Raw genomic sequence first — 24,703 nt, forward strand, 5'->3', positions numbered from 1 at the left:
GACGGGTGAAATAGGATAAAGATTAAGGAGCGTACTTGTCTATGAATAAAAACAAACAAAAGCCAAGACAACAAACAAAAATGTTTACAGTTTTATCTTTCTCATTTTTTAGAGAAATAATTAATCCATAGAGTGAGAAATAGCATATTTCATTTCAATGATCATTTTCTTTTTATAAAAAGTAAGACGAAAGAAGACTGGTCATGTCATTTTATACTGTCACATCTAAGTGACAAGGCAAAAGTTATCTGAAATCATTTCTCAAAAAATTGAGAATTGTAAATATATGGAAGGCTGGTCCTATTTCATCCCAGGAAAAATACTGCTTCCATCTATTTTCTCACAAATACCCTACTATCAAAGGAAATAACTTACATTTAAAAACTGTAAGACTTCTTCCTTGCCTCTTCCCTGTCCACCCCAAAGAAGATAATTAGAGAGGCTTTATTTATTTTTTTTTTACCTTGTGCCTATATCCTTTTTCTTTTTGCTTCCCTCTTCTCCTAAGAACAGGTAGCTCTTCAAACTGATGTCTGCCTTCGAACATGACGATTGCTTTTCCAGCCACCCAGGCTCTCTCTGAAGGGTCCCCAAAAGCCTCCACGTAGTATTGTCGATAGGGCCTCCGGTTTGAAACTAGACAAAAATAAGAACCAGTGTCATTACTTTAAAAAGATGACTGTTCATCTTCAAGAGAACAGCCATATCACTACTGCCAAAGAAATCTCTACTTAGAAAAAGCAAGAAGAACAAGAGATCACAGAGTGGAAATTTTATATATTCAATTTATGTGGCAAGAAAATGCATAAGAGGGGTGCCTGGGTGGCTCAGTCATTAAGCATCTGCCTTAGGCTCAGGTCATGATCCCAGGGTCCCAGGATCAAGCCCTGCATCAGGCTCCCTACTCAGTGGGAAGCTTGCTTCTTCCTCTCCCAATCCCCCTGCTTGTGTTCCCTCTCTTACTGTCTTTCTCTCTCTCTGTCAAATAAATAAATAAATAAAATCTTTAAAAAAGGAAAGAAAGAAAACATGTAAGAGTTTAATAAAAAGGGGCACCTGGGTGGCTCAGTCAGTTATGTGGCTGCCTTCGGCCCAGGTCATGATCCCAGGGTCCTGGGATCGAGTCCTACTTAATAAATAAAATTACAACCTGGCTGAATTTTGATTTTTAGACCATTTCAAAAACAAGATCTATGAAAAAACTGACCTCCTTAGTCTCAACCTATTAAATCCTTCCATAGAAACCACCTATAAAGGGGGATTAAAATTGGTTAAGATATATATGTATCTATATAGAATTTCAGAAGGTTAATTTGAGAAGTACATAGTTCTCCCATAAATAAGCAAATTCAATCAACACAGTGTGAACACTTATGATGTATCAGCACTATAAATAGACAAAAAATAAACCTACTGCCTGGTGGTAAGAGATATACAAATAGATTACAGTAAAAGAATTGCAATAATATAAACATTCACTTTTTTTTTTTTTTTAAGATTTATTTATGAGAGAGAGAGCTTGCATGCAGAGCGGAATGAAGGGAGGGGCAGAGGAAAAGGGAGAGAGAATTTTTTAAACAGACTCCATGTCTGAGCATGGAGCCCAACATGGAGCTCGAATACACGACCTGAGCCAAAACCAAGAGTAGGCTGCTTAAGCAAACATTCACTTTTTTAAAATAACATTAAAAAATGAAGATCAATGGGGCATCTGGACAGCTCAGTCATTTAAGTGGCCAACTCTTGATTGCAGCTCAGGTCATGATCTCAAATCCTGGGATGGAGCCCCTCCGTGCGCAGTGGGGAGTCTGCTTAAAGATTCCCTCCCCCCACCCCTCCCTTCACCCATGTGCATGGTCTCCAGCTCTCTCCAATAAATAAATGAATAAATCTTAAAACAAAACAAAACAGTGGAGATCACTAACTGGAGGACAAATGGAACACCCAAGCAGAATTTTTAAAGGTAAATAGTTTGTTAAGGAGAGAATTCCAGTATAAAGGCCCAGAACCTTCAAAGGCATGAATGAATAAACAAATAGCTGGGAATTAAAAGTAGTTCAGAACACTGAATCATAAAAACGTAGCAGGTAATAAGCAGTGGCTAGATCTGAAAGAGCTTGATGCCAGGTTAAGAGCCTGACCACTGTATGAGCTCTTGTCATTAAGGAGTCTCATTTAAACCGTGGAACCACAGGCTCAGTTTGGGGTTTTAGAAAGATAAATCTTCTTGACCTTGGAATAACACATTCAAGAGGAAACAGAGAGAAGACTCAGTAGACAAGAGATTACAAAATAGTGTACATGCAAAATGACTAGAACTTAGAGCAGTAACACTGGGAATCAAAAAAACAAAATTTGAAATATATTTTTTAGAGATAAAACAAAAGGACTTAACAAGTTATAAAAAGTCAGAAGGGCTCCTGCCTGATTCAGGTCGAAGAGCATGCACTCTTGATCTTGGCTGAGGTCGTGAGTTCAAGGCTCATAGTGGGTATATAGATTACTTAAATAAAAATAAAACTTAAAAAGAGGAAAAAAAAGATCAGAATAGATATTTGAACACCAGTGTTCATACCATTATTATTCAAAACAGCCAAAACATGGAAATAACCCAAATGTCCACTGAAGGATGAACAAAATGTGGTATATACATTCAACAGAGTATTACTGAGACTGAAAATGTATGAAATACTGAAACATGGATGAACTTTAAAGACATTATGCTAAGTGAAATAAGCCAGACACAAATAAACAAATAATTCTACTTATATGATGTACCTAGAATAGTCAAATTCATAGGGAAATAAGTGGAACAGTACTGACCAGGGGCTAATTCTTATCAAATGGGTATGGATTTATACACTGAAAAGTGTAAAAATATGAAAAGGTTCTGGATATGTACAGTGGTAATAATTGCACAGCAATGTGAATGTACTTAATACCACTAAACTGTACACTTAAAAATGGTTAAAATGGGTACACCTGGGTGGCACAGCCAGTTGAGGGTCTGATTCTTGGTTTTGGCTCAAGTCATGATCTCAGGATTCTGAGACTGAGCCCCATGTCAGGCTCCAAACTCAGTGCAGAGTTTGCTTGAGGCTCTCTACTTCTACCTCTGTCCCCCAACCCAATAATATTTTTTTAATGGTTAAAATGGTAAATTTGTGGGGTGCCTGGGTGGCTCAGTTGGTCAAGCATCCAGCTCTTGGTATTGGCTCAGGTCATGATCTCGGAATTGTGGAATCTAGCCCCAGGTTGGGCTCTATGCTCAGCATTGAGTCTGCTTGTCCCTCTCCCTCTGCTCCTCCCCTCACCACCACCCACTCTCTCAAACAAACAAATAAATAAATAAATAAAAATATTTTTTTAAAGTAAATAAAAAAATAAAATGGTAAATTTGTTACATATATTTTAGCACAATAGAAAAGAGGTCAAATTAACAAGTATTGGTGAGGACACAGAGAAATCAGAACCCTCACTTATGCTGATGGAAATCTGAGCTGGTGTAGCAGCTTTTCAAAGCAGTCTGGCAGTACCTCAAAAAGCTAGAGAGAGTTAACATGTGAGCCAGCAATTCTACCCCTGGGTATATATGCAAAAGATTTGAAAACATTAGGTCCACACTAAAACTTATAAACAAATATCACAGCAGCACTATTCTGAACAGCCATAAGGTAGAAATAGTCCAAATGTCCACCGACTGATGAATTCATAAATAAAATGTGATCTATCCATACAATGGAATACATTTACCATGAAACAGAATGAAATACTCATACATATATAGACTTCGAAAGCATTATGCTAAGTGAAAGAAGTAGTCACAAAGGACCATATAGTATATGATTCCATTTATATGAAATGTCCAGAATGTGCAAATCTATAGTGATAGAAAATGTATTACTTGTTACTTACGGCAAAGAGGTGTAAAGGGAAAGAAGACTGGGGAGCAGGCAGATAAATGGTTTAAGGTTTTTTGGGGGCATGATGAAAATGTCCTAAAACTGACTACTGGTGGTAATTACTCAACTCTGAATATACCAAAAACCACTCACTGAATTGTATACTTTAAAGGGGTGAATTTTAAGTTCTGTAAATTATATCTCAAAAAAGTTCTATAGAAAATAAAGGATCTAATGGTATAAGGGCACAAAGAAGGAAGAAAGGGTGACTCCTAAGAATTTGGGGTATATGACTAGGTGGCAGGGATCTATTCACCAAGGCGGGAAATAAAGAAGAAAGTACTGGTCTGAGGAGGAAAATAATTAGGTCAGTTTTAAATAAGCTAATAAGCTCAAGTGCCTAAAGGACATCCAAGTGAAAGCTTCAAGTACACAGCTGGGCTTGCAGATGTGAACCCTGAGGAAAACACTAGTATTGTGTATATAAATTAAGTTTACCGATAACAGTTAAAACTCAGAGTTAATAAGACTGCTATTCAAAAAGAATAGAAAATAGGGGCTCCTGGCTGGCTCAGTCGAAAGAGCATGTAACTACTGATCAAGGATCGTGACTTTGAGCACCATGTTGGGTGCAGATTACTAAAAATAAGTAAATAAATAAATAAATAAATAAATAAACTTGAGAGAGAGAGAGAGAGAGAGAAGTAAAAATAAAAATAAATAAAACTAAAAATAAAGAATTACCTACCTGAATGGCAAAGTAGAAGAGGATCCAGCAAAGGAAAATAAAAAGAATTTTTTAAAAAATTAGAGAAAAATAGTGATTATTTTAAGAAGAGAACACAAAAGTCAAGGATGAGAGAGAAATATTAGAAGCAAAGGGAGGGTTTCCCTGCACCAAATGCCCATAAAATTAAAAACTAATACATACTGTAATACCAGGTAACTAATGCCCTGCATACAGCAAGGTTAGTAGAATAAAAGGAGAGAATGGGTGATTTCAGTGCTTTCAGAAGCTGAGTAGCACACCCAGAAATGGAGAAAGTCCGTGGTTCCTGCAATCATGGTTATGAATGGAAGGTGAAAGCTGCCACAGGTAGAGTCACCGGTAGAGCTTTTTGAACAATAGGTTTATTCAAATATTAGTTCTCTTCAAAGAGCCACAGTAATTCTCTGCTCTAGTAAACCAGGTTAAGAATCTTTTTAAAGGGGCGCCTGGGTGGCTCAGTGGGTTAAAGCCTCTGCCTTCGGCTCAGGTCATGATCCCAGGGTCCTGGGATCGAGCCCCACATCGGGCTCTCTGCTCGGCGGGGAGCCTGCTTCCTCTTCTCTCTCTCTCTGCCTGCCTCTCTGCCTACTTGTGATCTCTATCTGTCAAATAAAATAAATAAAATCTTTAAAAAAAATTAAAAAAAAAAAGAATCTTTTTAAAAAATATTATTAAATAATGTTAAAGTAGAAAACTTTAAAGATAAAGAATGAGACTAATACTCAAGTTTAGTTTTGTTCCCCTCTGAAACCCCATTAAAAAAAAAAAAAAAAAAAAACAGTAAAAGCAGTTTTAAAAAAAATAAACACAAAGGATGCAGCACCGGAAAAAAAAAAACACAACAACAACAATAAAAATCTGGAAAAGTTGAAAGTCAGATGGTAATGAGAGTTAAAAAGAAAACTGAGTAATAGACAAGCTCTGAGAAAAGTTAAGAAGCAATCTGATTTCCCCAATTGCTTTGCAAAGGGTATCCTAGAAGAAGTACGAAAGGTCAGATAGCAAGATTGACTCAGTCTGTTCAAGATGAAGTTAAGAGTTATTTCCAGGTCCAAGATGAACAACTGGATAAACATTTCTAAATTCTTTTCCCTCCTAATCTCCACTAAAGCTACAATAAAAAGATTTTCAAGTAATAAGGCCATTAATGACAGGGAGAACAAGAAAGGACAAGTGAGTATAAATTATATAGCTGTGCAGGTATGCACAGTTCTGCAAGCAGGGAAGCAAATGGATTAGTATAATGGTAACTATCTTAATAGATTTTTTTTTTTTTAAGATTTTATTTATTTATCTGACAGAGATTACAAGTAGGCAGAGAGGCAGGCAGAGAGAGAGAGAGGAGGAAGCAGGCTCCCTGCCAAGCAGAGAGCCCGATGCGGGGCTCAATCCCAGGACCCTGGGATCATGACCTGAGCCGAAGGCAGAGGCTTTAACCCACTGAGCCACCCAGGCGCCCCTTAACAGATTTAAGAATGACAAATTTTAAGTCTTCAGTGAGTAAAACCAAGAACCACCTGTATCTAGACCACATACCATCAAAAGGCCCATGAACTGGCAACACCTGGTACAACTCTGGAGTTTGAGAGGGTAAGACACAGAGAACTGTTGAAAGAGGTTAAGCAGCCTCCTCCATTCCAAACCACATTGTCAATGCCTCTCCCCTTCTCCCAGTAAAAGACTAGAGCTTTTTCCACCTCTAGTTGGGAGTAAAACAGAAAATCTCTAGACTAAACAATACCAAGCATAGCCCAGGAGTACAGCAATACCAAAAAAATGAGTGAATCAACTGAATGCTAAAACCACTTAATGGAGTTCCCCAACTGAATACCCAGAATATGAGAAGCCAGAGTCTTATTTTCTGGGTAGAAGACTAGACTCTTCTCACCAAGCCAAGAACGAAATGGAGAAGATACTACTGACAAGGGATTGAGAGGGGAAAGGGAATCATCCTACAAGAAAATTATAGGTTGACAAACTCCAACCATTCAGAAGTATCTACATGCTCTTTATTCTTTTTTTAAGGATTTTATTTATCTGACAGAGAGCACAAATAGGCAGAGTGGCAGAGAGAGAGAGAGAGAGAAGCAGGCTCCCCGTTGAGCAGGGAGCCCGATGCAGGACTCCATCCCAGGACCCTGGGATCATGACCTGAGCCGAAGGCAGACACTTAACTGACTGAGCCACCCAGAAGCCCCTCCATCTGCTCTCTGATCCAAAATAGAGATCTGAGGAAAACTTCAAACATAAAAAACAGAGAACAAAGAAAGGTACAAAGAGTAAAGAAAAAAAAAGAACTTGAAAACATACTATGTACAGAGAAGAAAATTTCACAGACACTATCATTAACAGCTTCAGAAATGAAAAGAACTGCACCCAGGAAATAAGATGCAGGGAACAAAAAAGGAATCCTTAAATATTAAGAACATAAGAGCAGACATGTAAAACTCAAAAAAGGGTTTGAAGACAAAGCCGAAGAAACTTACTATATAAAGTAGAGCAAAACAAAACTGTACTCAAAAAAATGAAAAAATTAGGGCGCCTGGGTGGCTCAGTGGGTTAAGCCTCTGCCTTCGGCTCAGGTCATGATCTCAGGGTCCTGGGATCGAGGCCCTCATGGGGCTCTCTGCTCAGCGGGGAGCCTGCTTTCTCCTCTCTCTCTCTCTCTATGCCTGCCTCTCTGCATACTTGTGATCTCTCTCTGTTTCAAATAAATAAATAAAATCTTTAAAAAAATAATTTAAAAAAAAAATGAAAAAATTATTAAGTCCAATGCAGGAAAGTCAACATCTGAGTAAGAGTTACAGAAGAGAGAATAAACAAAGGGAAGAAAATAATGAAAGAAATAATTCAAGAAAATGCCCTTGAAAGAAAAACTAAATTTGGAGATCAAAAGGGTCCACCGAGTACCTACCACAATGGATGACTCATAACAAGATATAGCCTTGTGAACTACTGGACCAAAGAGAAGAGTCTGCAAGCCATCAGAGATGGACAAAAACACAGTGAAAAATACCAGATTCAAAATAATTTGATTTAATAGCAACTCTGGACGTAGAAGATGGAGCAATGCCTTAAAAATTATGAGCAATAATGATTTCCAGGCTAGTGTTTTATACCAGCCAAACTATCAAACAAGTGTATGAATAAAAACATATTCAGATAATGCAAGGTCTCAAAAAATTTGCCTCCATATACCCTTTCTCAGGAAACTACTGAAGGACTTGCTGTATTCTCAAAATGAGTGAGTAAACCCAAATCAAGGAAGATGTGGAATTCAACAAGAGAAAGCTGAAGAGAATCCCCAAGATAACAGCAATTCACATAGAGAAAGTAACTAGTATAGATTGAAGGAATATACACTTGACCCTTGAATAATCCAGTAGCAGCAGGGGGCAGAGGGCTGGTTAGGGGTCCCGACACTCTGTGCAGTTGAAACCTGCATATAACTTTTGAGTTCCCAAAAACTTAACTACTAACAGCTTATTGCTGACTAGAAGCCTTACTGATAACATAAACAGACAATGTTTTGTGTATTATATACTATATTTTTACAATAAAGTAAGGTAGGGAAAGAAAATGTTATTAAAACAATCATAAGGAAAACAGATTATTATTGTTATTAAGAAACCTGTAAGGAGAGACAATACATTTACAATACTGTAGCATATTTACTGAAAAAGAATCTGTGTATAGAAGCTTATATATAAAGACTGAGGCACCTGAGTGGCTCAGTAGGTTAAAGCCTCTGCCTTTAGCTCAGGTCGTGATCCCAGGGTCCTGGGATCAAGCCCCACATCAGGCTCTCTACTCAGTGGGGAGCCTGCTTCCCCCTCTCTGTCTGTGCCTGCCTCTCTGCCTACTTGTGATCTCTGTCAAATAAATAAATAAATAAAATCTTAAAAAAAGAAAAAGATTAGGGACGCCTGGGTGGCTCAGTTGTTAAGCAGCTGCCTTCAGCTCAGGTCATGATCCCAGCGTCCTGGGATCGAGTCCCACATCGGGCTCCTTGCTCAGCAGGGAGCCTGCTTCTCCCTCTGCCTCTGCCTGCCATTCTGTCTGCCTGTGCTTGCTCTTTTTCCCCCTCTCTCTCTCTCTGACAAATAAATAAATAAAATCTTTAAAAAAAAAAAAAAGAAAAAGATTATATAAAGACCTACACTGCACAATTCAAACCTGTGTTGTTCAAGGGGCAACAGCGTAAGTAAGGCTCTAGGTGAGATTTCCTCAAGATGATGAAAATGACAAATAACCTGGGCACCTGATTGGCTCAGTCAGTTAAACATACCATTCTTGATGTCAGCTCAGGTCATGATCTCAGTGCTGTGAGATCTGAGCCCTGTGTCAGACTCCACACTGGGCCTGGAGCCTACTTAAGATTCTCTCTCTCCCTATGCCACTAAACCCACCCTCTCCCTGCCTTAAAAAACAAACAAACAAACAAACAAACAAAAAAACAGAAAATGACAATTAACAATGCAACAGATCATGTGGAAAAAGTTAAAACTAGGAGAGTTTTACTATGAATTAATAAGAAATATATACAATACTAAGAAACCTCTCCTTCACCAACACACACCCGCACACAGAGACAACTGCAGAAAAATCAAAAGGTTCGAAGGACACAGAAAATACTGGACATCACATGGCTAAGCTGTGTACATTATTAACATGATAACATTACACACTGAATTCCTAAGCAAAATTATAATAAAACAGGTAAGACAGCAGGATGTCAGAGGTAGGCATGAGGTAAGGCCCAACACAAGGACTGAAATGACTAATCCACAACTTCTACAGTGAGAAGTAAAAAGTACTTCAGAAGGATGGAATTTTAAGATACAGAGGTAGGGGCGCCTGGATGGCTCAGTAGGTTAAAGCCTCTGCCTTCAGCTTGGGTCATGTTCCCAGGGTCCTGGGATTGAGCCCCCTATCAGGCTCTCCGCTCAGCTGGGGGCCTGCTTTCCACCCCCCCCCCTCTGCCTGCCTCTCTGCATACTTGTGATCTCTGTCAAATAAATAAATAAAATCTTTAAAAAATAATAATAATACGATACAGAGGTAAATAGCGAAAGACCCAGCTGACAGAGTTAAAGGTGGTTAGAAAGAGGGATATAGCCATAGAAGATCATTTTCCAAGCAAAGCCTATCGAATTAACCACTTGCCTTTTTAAATTATATGCACCTTGTATAATAAAAGTAAATAATGACTTAAAAAGTGATTTTATAAAGACCTGGATTTTCTAACACCATTTGAAATATTAGGCTTCGCTAAGAAAACAAACATGGATGATCACAATAATATGAACACTGCAGTATAATTTTTAATTTTTCACTGATATCATCTAATAAATAGTACAAACTAGTAATTACTGAGACTATGTAAAATATATACGGGTGTTCATTGTGCTACACTTCAATCTGTCTATAGGTTTGAAATTTTCAAAATGAAAAGTTGGAGGAGAAAATTATAAATGCCCCAGAAAAGAGTCAAACATTAATACTGGTCATAGTTCTAATGTAGTGGAGAGCAGGATTACTTTAACAGCAGTCTATCCAAAATTTCTACTACTGGAAAGTGTCAATGGCAAGACCAGTAATTCCACCAGGTTATGTGCTATGAAGGAGATGAGAAAAAGGAGCACATTCGAAGAAAAATGGAGAGTTAACTACTAAGAGGTATTAATTAGGCTTTCCAGAACTTGGCTGACCATACCTTGCCATAAGCTATGGGGAAATGAAAACAAAAGTGAAAAATGGTGAAAGAAAATGGAAAAAGTATTATGAAATAACTAGCTGTAAGGTTAAATAGATCCATTTTACCACGTTTTGTCATTTCTTTAGTAGGAAGCTACATAAATTGACCCTTTCTGGGAAGCTCACTTGAATTTAGAAGTCTTAACCTTTTTATAGCCTGAAAACAAAACATGGTATTTTCCAGTCAGTAACAGCACTTGCTCTTTGGTGTGATCACATTCCCAACTCATGAGAAACGGGCCAGACAGGAATCCTCAGGTATACTACACCAAATCTGCAGTCACTGCACCCTTACCAACCCCTAATGTTAAGGGTGTGCTGCCCCTCCTCCCATCAAGGCCAATTTCACACTGTGATACCAATCCCATCTAACATCTTCTTTTCCCAGAAATCTATATCCCTTACTACTCCTGTCTTAGCCCTCTATTTCCAGAACTTTTCTCAACAGCATTACTAACATGATTATCCCCACTTTCAGAAATCCTTCTAGACCCCATATATCTCTCTACCTATAGCATCCCCACTTCTCTGCTTTGTCTCTATTTCCTGTCTAATTCAACTTCAAATACAATCATACCACCAAAAATACCACTGATCTCTACCTTCTTACACCAAATGGACATTTTATTTGACCACCAGGCAAAGTTCAACCAAATCATCATATCTCCCTCCTCGAAACATGCCAGTCACCAATACCACATGCCAAATAATCCTGGTTTTCTTCTTCCATCTCTGATTTTTTCCCAACTCTTTTCCAAACTCAGTATCCTCAACAGACCTCAAATGCTTGCTTCCTCAAAACCACCCTTTTTCTCACCGTATATTTCATCACAAGCCATCTCATCCATGCCTTGCCCATGGCTCAGTTAATTTCAACAAGCATAGTTCACCTTGCAGTTACTCATGTTCTAGTGCTCTCACTTAAATGGCAATATTATTTATGTATTGGTGAAGTTAAAAACTTGGGAGGCATCCTGACATATAGAAACCTCAGGACTTCATTCTCCCTCATTCCTCATTACCCATCCACTATCAAATCATACAGATTTTATCTTCTAAGTTGTTCTTTAGTCTCTATCCACCACACTCACCCACCATAATCATTGCAATTACCCTTTTAACAATTTCCTCTTACTTAATCATGGCCCCTTCCAATCCATTTTCAATACCATAGTCAGAGAAAACTTTACACAGATCAAATCACATCATCCTCTACTTTAAGGGAATCACACTGTTCTAAGAATAAAATACAAAATTTTAAATGAAGTCTAAAAAACTGCTACACAATCTGACTCCAATCTACTTCCCTAGCCTCTATTGTGCCCTCTTCTGTCACTCTATGGGTAGGAGACCTCTCAGAGCCAGAGCATATACTACTTTCTGTGCCTGGAACATCTTCAACTTCTTTCCGTAGTTAATTCCTACTCATCCTCTCAACTCTCAGACCAAAGATACTTTACTAACATATCTGCCCCTGAATACCTTGCACCAGAAGTCCAAATTACGTACCCCTGCTATAACACTGATTAAACACCAATATTATCCTTGGACACACTTTTCAAAGAAGTAATTATCTTTCTGATTATTTGCTGGAATCTTGTCTCTGGACTAAATAAACCAGGGCAAGCAGAAGTGATGTTTTGCTCATTACTGGATCCTACCACGTAGCATACTACCCATATAATATAGTGAGAAATTGCTGAATAAATGACATGGACCCAATTAGTGTGCATGAACAGTACATAAATAAGAAACTTAATAGGAAGGGTAGAGGGGGACAACTAAAAGAATTTTCTACTAGTAGTACTTTAATGTCCCAACATGCCACAAAGATTAAGATATTATTATTTTTTTAAGTGAGCTATAAAGGTCTTTAGATACCTCAATGTTCAATATTTGAAATAAAAAATCAAATTTAGCAATCCCACCTTTGATACATGTATATGTGAAAGTTACTCTTTACACCACTGTTGTGTGCACAGAAACACTTTATCTTATGTACGTATGTACATAAATATGTATATAGTGACTTCACAACATCAAAACAACCTAAACACCCATCAACAGGAAAATGGTTATATAAAGTATAAAATAATCAAAAATTGGAAAACTATGCAGCTGTAAAAAAGAGAGAGAGAGAGAGAGAAACAAAAAGGAAGTCTTCAATGCACTACATGGAAAACCTGTAAGAACTGAAAAAAGCAAATGTAGAACATATGAAAAAATATGCTACTTCTGTGTTAAAATAGAGAGATGAGACTATATACTTGGATTTACATAAAAATACTCTAGAAACAAACTACAACTGGTTACTGTTTGAAAAGAAGGGTAAAGAATGGGACAGATCAGAAAAAAAGAGGAAGTGAGCTGATTTTTTAAATATTATGACTATATGACCTATTCAAAAACTAGAATATACATATTAAATCACAAAACATCTTACGAGAAAAAAGGTAGCTCAAGATGAAGTTTTAGTCTCTAGCTTACAGCATTTTAAGGATACCTGAGAGTCAAAGAGAACCAAGTAAGACACAAACTATAGTTATTAAAGGGAATGTTCTAAATCAAGATTTTACAATTCAAACTTCAAACGATTCTTTACAATTGTTTGAGCTTTAAAACTTAACAGCAATGATATAAACCTAAAGGCTGAGGTAGAAAAACCTAAATATACTGAAAAGGGATTGTAAACAATGTAAACTTTAATGTTAGTAACAATAACAATGTTAATAAACCTAACATTTCCTAGCATCTAAATAGAATGAGAATTTTTAAATCTTTTTTTTTTTTTAAGATTTTATTTATTTATTTGAGAGAGAGACAGTGAGAGAGAGCATGAGCGAGGAGAAGGTCAGAGGGAGAAGCAGACTCCCCATGGAGCCGGGAGCCTGATGTGGGACTCGATCCCAGGACCCCGGGATCATGACCTGAGACGAAGGCAGTCGTCCAACCAACTGAGCCACCCAGGCGTCCCGAGAATGAGAATTTTTAAATCATAAAAATAAAACTTTAAAAAAAATTCAAAAAGATATATTAATAACAAACAAAACAAAACAAAACAAAAAGATATATTAATAACAATTCATTCACCAAATGCTCAAAGGTAAAAATGCATTACTACGAAAGACAACAAAAATTAGGTTATATTAAAGGCAACTACAAGTTTTTTACTTCATACTGTATTTTATCATGTATAATCAATACTAGTATTACCTTTCATTTTTGAATGTGTGTTAATCAACGGATCAGAACAAATCCTGCAGGGCCACCATGGACGTCTTTTGAATTTTGCCCAGATGAGATCTCCAACTTCATACTTCAGTGGCGTAGACTTTTTCTTGGGTTGACACTTTAGACAGACAAAACATAGGTCCATCAATAAGAATCAAAACCTTTTCCAACAGTGTACCATTTTCCTATTAGCCTTCTGGGAAAGCAGAATTCTATAAAAATCTAGATGAAACAGACTAACAATTACAAAGCAAGTACAATTAAATCATTTTGTCTTAACGTTCCTAACATAGCCCTATATAAAGTAGTAGCTCTCAATTTATATTTCTTTTATATAAGTAATCTACCTGCATTCATGGAGAAAATTAGTTATTTTCATTAATAAAAAAGCTAATAACTGAAAAAGGAAATAGAATCATCCCTAGGAAAACATACCTTTGCCGTAGTCCTTAGATTACAACACAACATGGTGCAGGGGGAAATTATAAAAAGAATTTATGAATTTATGAACAAAGTCAAAAGTCTATGTTCCCAATATAATCTGTTGATTGTATCTCAATAAAATTGGGTAGAGGGTGCAGGGAGACTGCGGTCCCTTCTGCAGCTGATATTCTACAGCGTTCTCAAATAAACATAGACATTCCTATTAATTAATTAACAGTAATAGCTCTAATGAAATAATCCTGAAAGCCACAGGCTAGACCCTAGCAATGTCAATGCACATGACCTGGACTTCTTCCAGGACCTATAGAAGAGTGAGTATACTGGACAACTGCAAGGAACACCATTCATGCAGAGTAAGTTCAATATGAATCAAGCTCCTTTGACTTCTGTAACACAGAGACTTTGGCTGAATCTTTTCTCCAGAACCAATAACCCTAACTGATCTGCAATCCAACATCCTCCATCTCCACTCTAAACCCATGGTCATGCCTTTAACACACCATAAGAACTGCTTATCTTTAAAAAAAATCTTGAAAAAGGAAAAAAGAAAAGACTACTTTTGCCTGTTACCAGTTTGTAAATCATCAAGAAACACACAAGACTTCAAAGCTAGTTAGTTGGCTTTGAAACTTTAAAACCAAGATACAGAGGACCTGGGTGGCTGCGTCATTAGGCGTCTGCCTTCAGCTCAGGTCAGGATCAGCTAAGGTCATGATCCCAAAGTCCTGGGATCCAGGCCTGCATTGGGCTCTCTGCTCAGCGGGAAACCTGCTTCCTCCTCTCTCTCTCTCTCTCTTTCTCTCTCTCTGCCTGCCTCTCTGCCTTCTTGTGATCTCTCTCTCTGTCAAATAAATAAATAAAATCTAAAATAATAATAATAGTAAAAAAACCAAGATACAAAGAATGGGAAAACAAATTTTTAAAAATTTTATTATTTGTCAGAGGGAGAGAGAGCACGAGCACGAGCTGCAGGCAGGGGGAGAACCAGACTCCCTGCTGAGCAAGAAGACGGACTCAGGACTGGATCCCAGGACCCCGGGATCATGGCAGACACTTAACCAACTGGGCCAATCAAAGGCAGACACTTAACCAACTGGGCCACCCAGGCACCTAAAACAAATTTTTTATTTGCCTGTACTGAAAACTACAATTTGAGTAGGTTTCCATAAATTTCTGATACGATTTATAACCATTTAATTTATTTGGCAATCATTGGTATTGGCTTATTTATTCAAGTCTTAAATTACGTGAAACATATTAACAGTTACTTGATGTTTGCTATGTGCTAGACACTGTTCCGTTTTTAGTCCTATTAAGGTAGATACTATATTATTACTTATTTTACTGTATGTTTAAGATCATATAGTATTTAACAAGTTGGCAGAGCCAGGAGTCAAATCTGGACAAACTCTCACCACTGCCTAATCATCCAGTAACAATAAAACCCCATGACTGTTACATGCTTTATGACAAATTAAGCCATAATCAATCTATGACATGATACTGGTTCAGTCTTTCCTCATATTACTCCAACAAAATGATTAAACTATATTATCAGAATGTATAGCCATAAAACACATGGTTCCAGTGTCAACTATATTTCCCTTAAATTTTTTCAAAAAACATACTTTCAGTAGATAGCAAGGAAGGAACATGAGTAGTCTAAAGAAAGTCAGAAGCTGAATCACTCAACTAGACAAAGCATCAATGAGTTCTGTCTTCTGACTCCATCACAAGTTATGTCATCTTAAATAAGTCACTTAATGCAGCCTCAGTTTCCTAAGCCATTGAATCAGGAAAGAAACATTTGTTCTGGGGAGCCTGGGTGGTTCAGTGGGTTAAAGCCTCTGCCTTTGGCCCAGGTCATGGTCCCAGGGTCCTGGGATCGAGCCCCACATCGGGCTCTCCGCTTGGCAGGGAGCCTCCTTCCCTTCCCCTCTCTCTCTGCCTGCCTCTCTGCCTACTTTGATCTCTGTCTGTCAAATAAATAAATAAAATCTTAAAAAAAAATTTTTTTTTTAAAAAAGAAACATTTATTCTGCCATGAACCATCAAAATGAAAATAATTCTATTCCTAATATTGCAACCCAAAGAAAATAATCCAAATAAGTAGAATTACAGAAAAATACTTCAAGCAGTTATTTATGACAACAAAAACTTAACATCCAACAAGAGACCTGTTAAAAGAATTATGCTGACAACTCAATGAAATATGCAAAGTGCAGATGAAATTATGGAATACTGAAAATGTAATATATACCCACACAGACAATATACCAACCATTTAGAAACTATGCTGAAACTGAAATGATTTAAAAAAACAGTCGGACACGCCTGGACGGCTCAGTCAGTTAAGCATGCCACTCTTGATTTTGGCTCAGGTCATCACCTCAGGGCTATGGGATCAAGCCCCCAGTCGAGCCCCAATCCGGGCCCTGTGCTCCAAAAGAAGTCTGCTTGAGATTCTGTCCTTCTCCCCTGCCCCTCCCCTGTTCCCACGCTATCTCTCAAATAAAAAAATAAAAATCTTTAATATATACACATGTGTTTGTGTATGTGTGTGTGTATACACATATTTAGACACCCGGGTGGCTCAGTCGATTAAGCATCTGCCTTCAGCTCAGGTCATGATCCCAGGGTCCTGGGATCAAGTCCCACATCAGGCTCCCTGCTGAGTGAGTAGCCTGCTTCTCCTTCTGCCTGCCACTCCCCCTTATGCCCTCGCATGCTCTCTCTCTGACAAATAAGTAAAATCTTTAAAAAAAAAAAAATGATATATATATGTATGTGTGAATATATATATAATTTTGTTATAATACAGTTACTAGGAAATGAGACAGAATATAACATGTTAATATATAATATACATATTTATATAATATATGAGATAGATAAAACAAAGTCAATGAGAAACATGAGTAAAAAAGTTTCATTAAACTGATGGTATTGTGCATAAAGATTTTCACAAACTTGAAACATTTTATTATCTCCATCCCTTTTTTTGGGAAAGATTTTATTTTTATGTAATCTCTATACCTAACATGGGGCTCAAACTTACAACCCCAAGATCAAGTTCCATGCTCTAATGACTGAGCCAGGCAGGTACCCCTCTCCAGGCTGTTTTGACTGATTAACCATCATGACCAAATAATACAATATATGCAAACCCACTGGAAAATAATGTCTACACAAATACATATTGTTAGTACATTAATGGACAAAAACAAATTCAACTGACTTTAACACATAAAAAATTAGACACAGGCAGGAATTCCAGATCAAAGACAGGCCTCTAATTATGAAGTAGAGAAAATAAGGATAAGAAAAAAATATTCTTTTTAAATATGACTCTTCTCTTCAGAAGAGCTTATATATTTCACCTTGGAATGAAAGATACCCAAATACATCAAACTGTTAAACCCATAATTCAAGTGCATACAAACTTACTAAACAACCACAACAGAACGCTCAGTAAGAGACACAAAGATGAATTCCTGATCCCAAGATACTTGAAGAAAATCAGGAAAAACAAAAGCGAAGAAATGTCATCTAAGCTTAGACTGGAAGGATAGGCATAATTTCAGAATGATTTTTCCTAATATCTATGTATGTCCATTGGAAGACATAATGGTGCTAAGCCTTTTTATATACACTATTGAGCTGAACCGTGCTCACCCAAAAGTATACTTCACAATACCTGTAAATGAGACCTCATTTGGAAATAGGGTTCTCATCAAAATGAGATCAATTAGGGTGGGTTCCTAATCCAAGAGAAATGTGTCCTTATAAAAAGGAAAAATTTGGAAGCAGAGAGACAGACATACATAGAGGGAAAAGGATGAAGACACAAGGAAAACGCCTTCTACCAACCATGGAACTCCTGAGGCAACCAGACATTAGGAGAGGTATGGAACATATTCTCACAAGCCCGAAGAAAAAAACACCTTGACATTGCATTTCTAGTCTCCAAAACAGTAATACTATTAAATTTCTTTTGTTTAAGCCACCCATTTTGTGGCACTTTATTATGGCACCCCAGAAAACCTAAATACATAATCTTGCTTAATCCTCACATTATGACATGGTATTATCTCCATTTTGCAGATGGATAAACTGAGGATCAAAAAGGTTAAATCACAGTAAGAAAGGCTAAGACTTAAACCTGATTAATTCTAAAGACCATGTTTTAATATAACATCTTCCCTTCAATTTTAACTGAATAAATATAGCCAGATTTTGTTTTCAAAGTCTTTAAAAGCAAATCTAAGAACTAACTAAGCTCAAAATCTCCACTGCCATCCTTTCATTGACATTAACATGTCATTTTAACAATAAACTTTCCTATAAGCTTGTCCCTACTATTTTTAAGGGACTGATACATCTCCTTCAATCACAATCAAGAAGTGGCTCTTGAGCCAAAAGCTATGGTTAACAGACACTTTAGATCTCCAAGCACTTCCACTAATGAAATTTCCATCAAAGGTACAAACCAGACTATATTGCATTTCTAAGATAAAGTAAGCTCAGTGATCCAGGTTCCTGGGATGTATGGGATAAAACTTAAATTGTGTTCTATTTTAACATTAATTGAACTGATAATCCTTGGACACCAATAACCTTCACATACATATCCAAAATTTAAGAGTTGAGTCAAAATCAGCTAACTCATAGAATAACATTAACTTTTTTTTATATTATATTCTAGTAAGGATATATAACAGATCTATCTTCTTAACAAATTTTATGTGTACAATACATGGATGTCTACAGGTGTAAGAGACAATATCTTCTAAAACAACTTCTTAAAGAATGTACAGTGATACAGAATTGGAGGTAAAGACCTAGGGATGTTATCACAGAACTTAGACTTTAAGATTTAGTTCTCGTTTTCAGGTTTTTTTTCCTGGGGGGGGGGGGGGGGGGGCACACAATGCACGCAAGATGGGGATAAGGAGTGGGTAGGAGATGGGAGAGATGGGAGAGATGGGAGGGGGAGAGAGGGAATCCAGGCTTCATGCCTAACACTTAGCCCAGTAATATGGCAGAGTATGTGCTCAATAATTACTGTCTGATTCCACAAACTGACTAAAATGCTATACTGTATTACTAAAAAAAACACTTAAGCATGTATTTCAAGTTAATTACAAGGGGAGTCCTTGCAAATATTCCCTATAAGAAATAATATCAAGTATTTCACCTTTAGCTAAAGGACAATGGACATAGCTCAAATCTACACAAATAAAGAACATGGTAAAGGTAACAAAAGAGGTAAATACAAAAGAGAGTAAAATGTATTTTTGTTTACAAAACTTTTCTCACATCTGACTTAAAAGACAACTGTGTATAACAAGAATTATAAGTCTATGTGGATGGGCATGCATTATATATAAAAATGTATTTGTATCACAATAAAATGACAATGGAGAGGAGAAGGACAAATTAATTAAGGAGCAAAGTTTTACTACTACTATTAAAATTAACTTGAGGGGCACCTGGGTGGCTCAGTGGGTTAAGCCTCTGCCTTCTGCTCAGGTCATGATCTCAAGGTCCTAGGATCAAGCTCCACAGCAGGCTCTCTGCTCAGCAGGGAGCCTGCTTCCCCTCCTCTCTCCGCCTGCCTCTCTGCCTACTTGTGATCTCTCTGTCAAATAAATAAATAAAAATCTTTTTTAAAAATTAACTTAATATTAATACAAAACATATTGTAATAAACAGATGACAAGGAAATTAAAATATTACACTAGGAATTATCTATTTAACATAAAAGGTAGTAACAGGATCAGAAGAACAAAAACATAAAAAATAGTAAAATGGAAGACATCAATCCTATCTTATCACTAGTTGGATGAAATGTATATGCATTTAAAACTACAATTTAAAGGGGCGCCTGGGTGGCTCAGTGGGTTAAAGCCTCTGCCTTCGGCTCAGGTCATGATCCCAGGGTCCTGGGATTGAGCCCCGCGTCGGGCTCTCTGCTCAGCAGGGAGCCTGCTTCCCTTCCTCTCTCTCTCTCTCTGCCTGCCTCTCTGCCTACTTGTGATCTCTGTCAAATAAATAAATAAAATCTAAAAAAAAAATAGTATTTAAAAAACACTACAATTTAAAGACATAAATTGGCAGAATGGATAAAAAATATGATTCAACTATATGATGTCTACAAGACGACACTTTGTACCAAATTCAAGAAAGGAGCGGAAAGAGGAGTTGGGCGGTGCCTGGGTGGCTCAGTCAGCTGAGCATCTAACTCCTGATTTCAACTCCAGTCACGATCTTAGGGTCCTGAGATCAAGCCCGGAGTCAGGCAGGCTCCCTGCCCAGTGGGGAGTTTGTTTGAGATTCTCTCTTCCTATCCCTCCACCTCTCCCCCTGCCTCTCCCTCCACCTCTCCCCTTGCTAATGTATATGCTAGCACTCTCCCTCTGCCTCTCTCTCAAATACATAAATAATAAATAAATCTTTTTTTAAAAAGGAGTCGAAAGCAAAAGGTTAGAAAAGAAATAACATGCCAACAGTAACAGTGGGGTGGCTTCTTCTCTACATTAACAACACACAAAATATACTTAAAGGAAAAATGGTTACTAGAGACAAAAGACTAATTTCATAATGATAAAAACGTCAATCTTAGGGGAAGATGTAACACTCAGAAACACCATGCATCAAACCAGACTCTCAAATTCATGAAGCAATAACTACAGATATAAAGGTAAGAAAGAGAAACAGTAACAGAAGAGTTCAAACCCACTTGCAGCAATGGAGAGAACTAGACAATCCATAAAGACACAAAGCCTTGAATGGCACTGTAAACCAACTAGACCTAACAGGCATCTGAAAAAACACTCAAACAACCACAAAATACACAGTCTTTCTAAGTGCACATGAACATTCTCAAGGAAAGACCATGTGTTAGGCCACAAAAATAAAATTAGAAGAACAGATACAGAATATATTTTCTAACCACAATGGGATGAAATTTAAAAAGTCAAAAAGTCAAGGAAAACTGAAAAATTAAACAACACACTACTGAATAACCAGTAAGTCAAAGAACATACACGGTTAAGTCAAAAAATACTTTGAATGAAAATGAACACAAGGGGCGCCTGGGTGGCTCAGTGGGTTAAAGCCTCTGCCTTCAGCTCAGGTCATGATCTCAGAGTCCTGGGATCTAGCCCACATTGGGCTCTCCGCTCAGCAGGGAGCCTGCTTCCTCCTCTCTCTCTGCCTGCCTCTCTGCCTACTTGTGGTCTCTGTCTGTCAAATAAATAAATAAATAAAAATCTTTAATTAAAAAAAGAAAAGAAAAGAAAATGAACACAAAATACACCACAACTTAAAAGATGCAGCAAAAGCAATTCTTAGAGAGATACTTACAGCTGTGAACATGTAGATTTCTTAAAAATCTTTCATGTACCCTAAACTTTCACCTTAATAAGCTAGAAAAGGAACAGAAGACTACCTCTAAAGCAAGCAGAAAGAATAATAAAGATTTAAAGGGAAAAATCATAAACCTTTTTTTAAAAGATTTACTTATTTATTTGAGAGACAACAAGAGAGAGCACAGGAGCAGGGACAGAGGGAGAAGCAGACCCCTTTGCCAAGGAGGGAGCCCAATGCAGGGCTCGATCCCAGCACCCTGGGATCAGGACCTGAGCCAAATGCAGATGCCCAACTGACTGAGCTCCCAGGCACCCCTAGAGGGAAAATTAATACAGAATCAATAGTTTAAAAAAAAAAAAAAAGGTGGGGGGGACAAAACCGAAAGTCGGTTCTTCAAAAAGATCAACACAACTGATAAACCTTGAGCTACATGTACTAAAGAAGACTCAGGGTGCCTGGGTGGCTCAGCTGATTAAGCAACTGCCTTCGACTCAGGTCATGATCCTGGAGTTCTGGGATCGAGTCCCAAATCAGACTCCCTGCTCTGCACGGCTTCTCCTGCTGACCTCTCTCTCCTCTCAGGCTCTCTCTCATTCTCTCTAATAAATAAATAAATAAATAAAATCTTTAAAAAAAAAAAAAAAAGGACTCAAATTACTAAAATCAGAAATAAAAGTGTAGACATCACTACCGATTCTACAGAACAAAAAGGATTATGAGAGCAGTATGAACAACTGTATACCTACAAACTGGATAACCTAGATGAAACAGACCAAAGCCTAGAAACACAAAACTACCAAAACCAAATGACACAGAAACAGAATATTTGAATAAACCTGTAACAGTGAAGAGACTGACTGAGTAATGAATAACCAAAATGTCCCAACAAAGAAAAGCCCTGGACCTAACAGCTTCACTGGGAAGTTGTACCAAACATTTAAATAAGAAAAAACATCCATCCTCAAACTTTTCCAAAAAACTAAATAGTGAGGAACACTCCCTAATTCACTGAGGCCAGCATTACTCTGATACCAAAGCCAGATGAAGACATCACAAGAGAAAGACAGACCAATATCCATTACATATACTGATGGGAAAATCTTCAACAAAATATTAGCAAAACAACTGAACAGTAAAAAAACATAATACAGGGGCGCCTGGGTGGCTCGGTGGGTTGAGGCCTCTGCCTTCAGCTCAGGTCATGATCTCGGGGTCCTGGGATCGAGCCCCGCATCAGGCTCCCTGCTTGGCGGGAAGTCTGCTTCCCCCTCTCTCTCTGCCTGCCTCTCTGCCTACTTGTGATCTCTCTGTCAAATAAATAAATAAAATCTTTAAAAAAAAAAAAAAACATAATACAAAATCAAGTAATTGTTTTTTTAAAGATTATTTATTTTGAGAGAGAGAGAGAAAGCATGAGAGGTAGGAGGAGAGGGAGAGAGAATCCCAAGCAGACTCTGGGGGGGCTTAACCAACTGTACCACCCAGGCTCCCCTCAAATCATTATTTTGTATACCTAAATCTAACATAATCTTACATGTCAATTATATGCCATTTAAAAAACAAATGGTTAACTATAATGGAATCAAATTAATGAAAACAACAAAAACCATACACCATGGCCAAGTGCAATTTATTCCTAGAAGACAAAGATTGTTCAACATATGAAATCAATAAATTTAATATACCACATTAACAGAATGGATAAAAATCATATGATCATCATCACTGATGCAGAAAAAGTATTAACAAAATTCAAGAGTCATTTGTGGGGGAAAAAAAAATGCAACACTCAAAAACAAACTAGGAATAGGAAACTCTCTCCACATAATAAAAGCCATTTATGAAAAACCCACAGAGAACATCATGATTAAAAGTCTAAGACTGAAAGCTTTCCCTCTTAGATAAAGAACTAAGAAAGGGTGCCTGCTTTCTCTACTTCTATTCAACAAAGTACTGGAAGCTCTAGTCAGAGCAATTAGGTGAGAAAAATAAATAAGATACAACCATAGGAGAAATGAATAGGTAAAATTATCCCTTCGTAGATCTTACATGTAGAAACCATAAAGATCCCGGGGCGCCTGGGTGGCTCAGTCACTAAGCATCCGCCTTTGGCTTAGGTCATGATCCCAGAGCCCCGAATCGGGCTTACTGCTCAGCAGCAGCTTCTTCCTCTCCCACTCCCCCGCCTTGTGTTCCCTCTCTCATTGTGTCTCTCTGTCAAACATGTAAATAAAATCTCTAAAAAAAAAGAAAAAAATCCCACAAAAAATTTTTGAACTAATAAATGAATTCAGCAAAGTAGGAAGATACAAAGTCAACATACAAAAATCAGTTGAAGTTCTACACATTAATTATGAACAATCCGGGGTACCTGGGTGGCTCAGTCAGCTAAGCATCTGCCCTCAGCTCAGGTCATGATCCCAGCCAGGGTCCTGGGATCGAGGGTCAGCCTCCCTCTGCTCCTCCTGCTCAGGCTCTCTTTTTCTCAAATCAATCAATCAATCTTTTTAAAAAATGAACAATCCAAAAAGGAAATGAAATATTCTATTTACAACAGCATCAAAAAGAATAAAATAGGGACGCCTGGGTGGCTCAGTTGGTTGGACGACTGCCTTCAGCTCAGGTCGTGATCCCGGGGTCCCGGGATCGAGTCCCACATCGGGCTCCCAGCTCCATGGGGAGTCTGCTTCTCCCTCTGACCTTCTCCTCGCTCATCCTCTCTTTCACTGTCTCTCTCTCAAATAAATAAAATCTTTAAAAAAAAAAAAAGAATAAAATACTTAATAATTGACCAAGGAAGTAAAAGACTTGTACAATAAAAACTACAAAATGTTGCTGAAAGATATTAAAGAAAACAAATACATGGAAATACTTTCCTTGTTTATGGGTTGGAAGACTTGATATTATTAAAATGTTATTGCTACTCAAAGCAATCTACAGATTCAGTGCAATCCCTGTAATAAACAGAATGACATTTTTTGCAGAAATGGAAAGCCTCCTAAAATTTGTATGAAATCCAAGGGACCCGGAATAGCCAAAGCAATACCAAAAAGAAGAGCTAGGTACTTCCTGATTTCAAAACTCACAACATGGGGCGCCTGGGTGGCTCAATGTTTGGTTAAAGCCTCTTCCTTTGGCTCCGGTCAGGATCCCAGGGTCCTGGGATTGAGCCCCATATCCGGCTCTCTGCTCGGCAGGGAGCCTGCTTCCTCCTCTCTCTCTCTCT

At 37.7% G+C, this 24,703-nt stretch overlaps 1 protein-coding gene across 2 annotated transcripts in view; it reads right to left on the reverse strand.

Moving 5' to 3' along the window:
* The window catches only part of LOC111140757 (nuclear receptor binding SET domain protein 1), a 150,570-nt gene that overhangs the window by 69,544 nt on the left and 56,323 nt on the right, over window positions 1-24,703 (reverse strand). For both annotated transcript variants that reach the window (XM_022492951.1, XM_022492952.1), the window contains 2 exons: window positions 13,642-13,777; window positions 464-636 (listed from right to left, as the gene is read on the reverse strand). In XM_022492951.1, the coding sequence (XP_022348659.1) occupies window positions 464-636; window positions 13,642-13,777 (309 nt within the window). The remainder of the gene's footprint in view (window positions 1-463; window positions 637-13,641; window positions 13,778-24,703) is intronic.

The sequence above is a fragment of the Enhydra lutris genome, unplaced genomic scaffold (assembly GCF_002288905.1).
Source record: "Enhydra lutris kenyoni isolate GAN:26980312 unplaced genomic scaffold, ASM228890v2 scaffoldscaffold5, whole genome shotgun sequence".
Classification (NCBI taxonomy): Eukaryota; Metazoa; Chordata; class Mammalia; order Carnivora; family Mustelidae; genus Enhydra; species Enhydra lutris.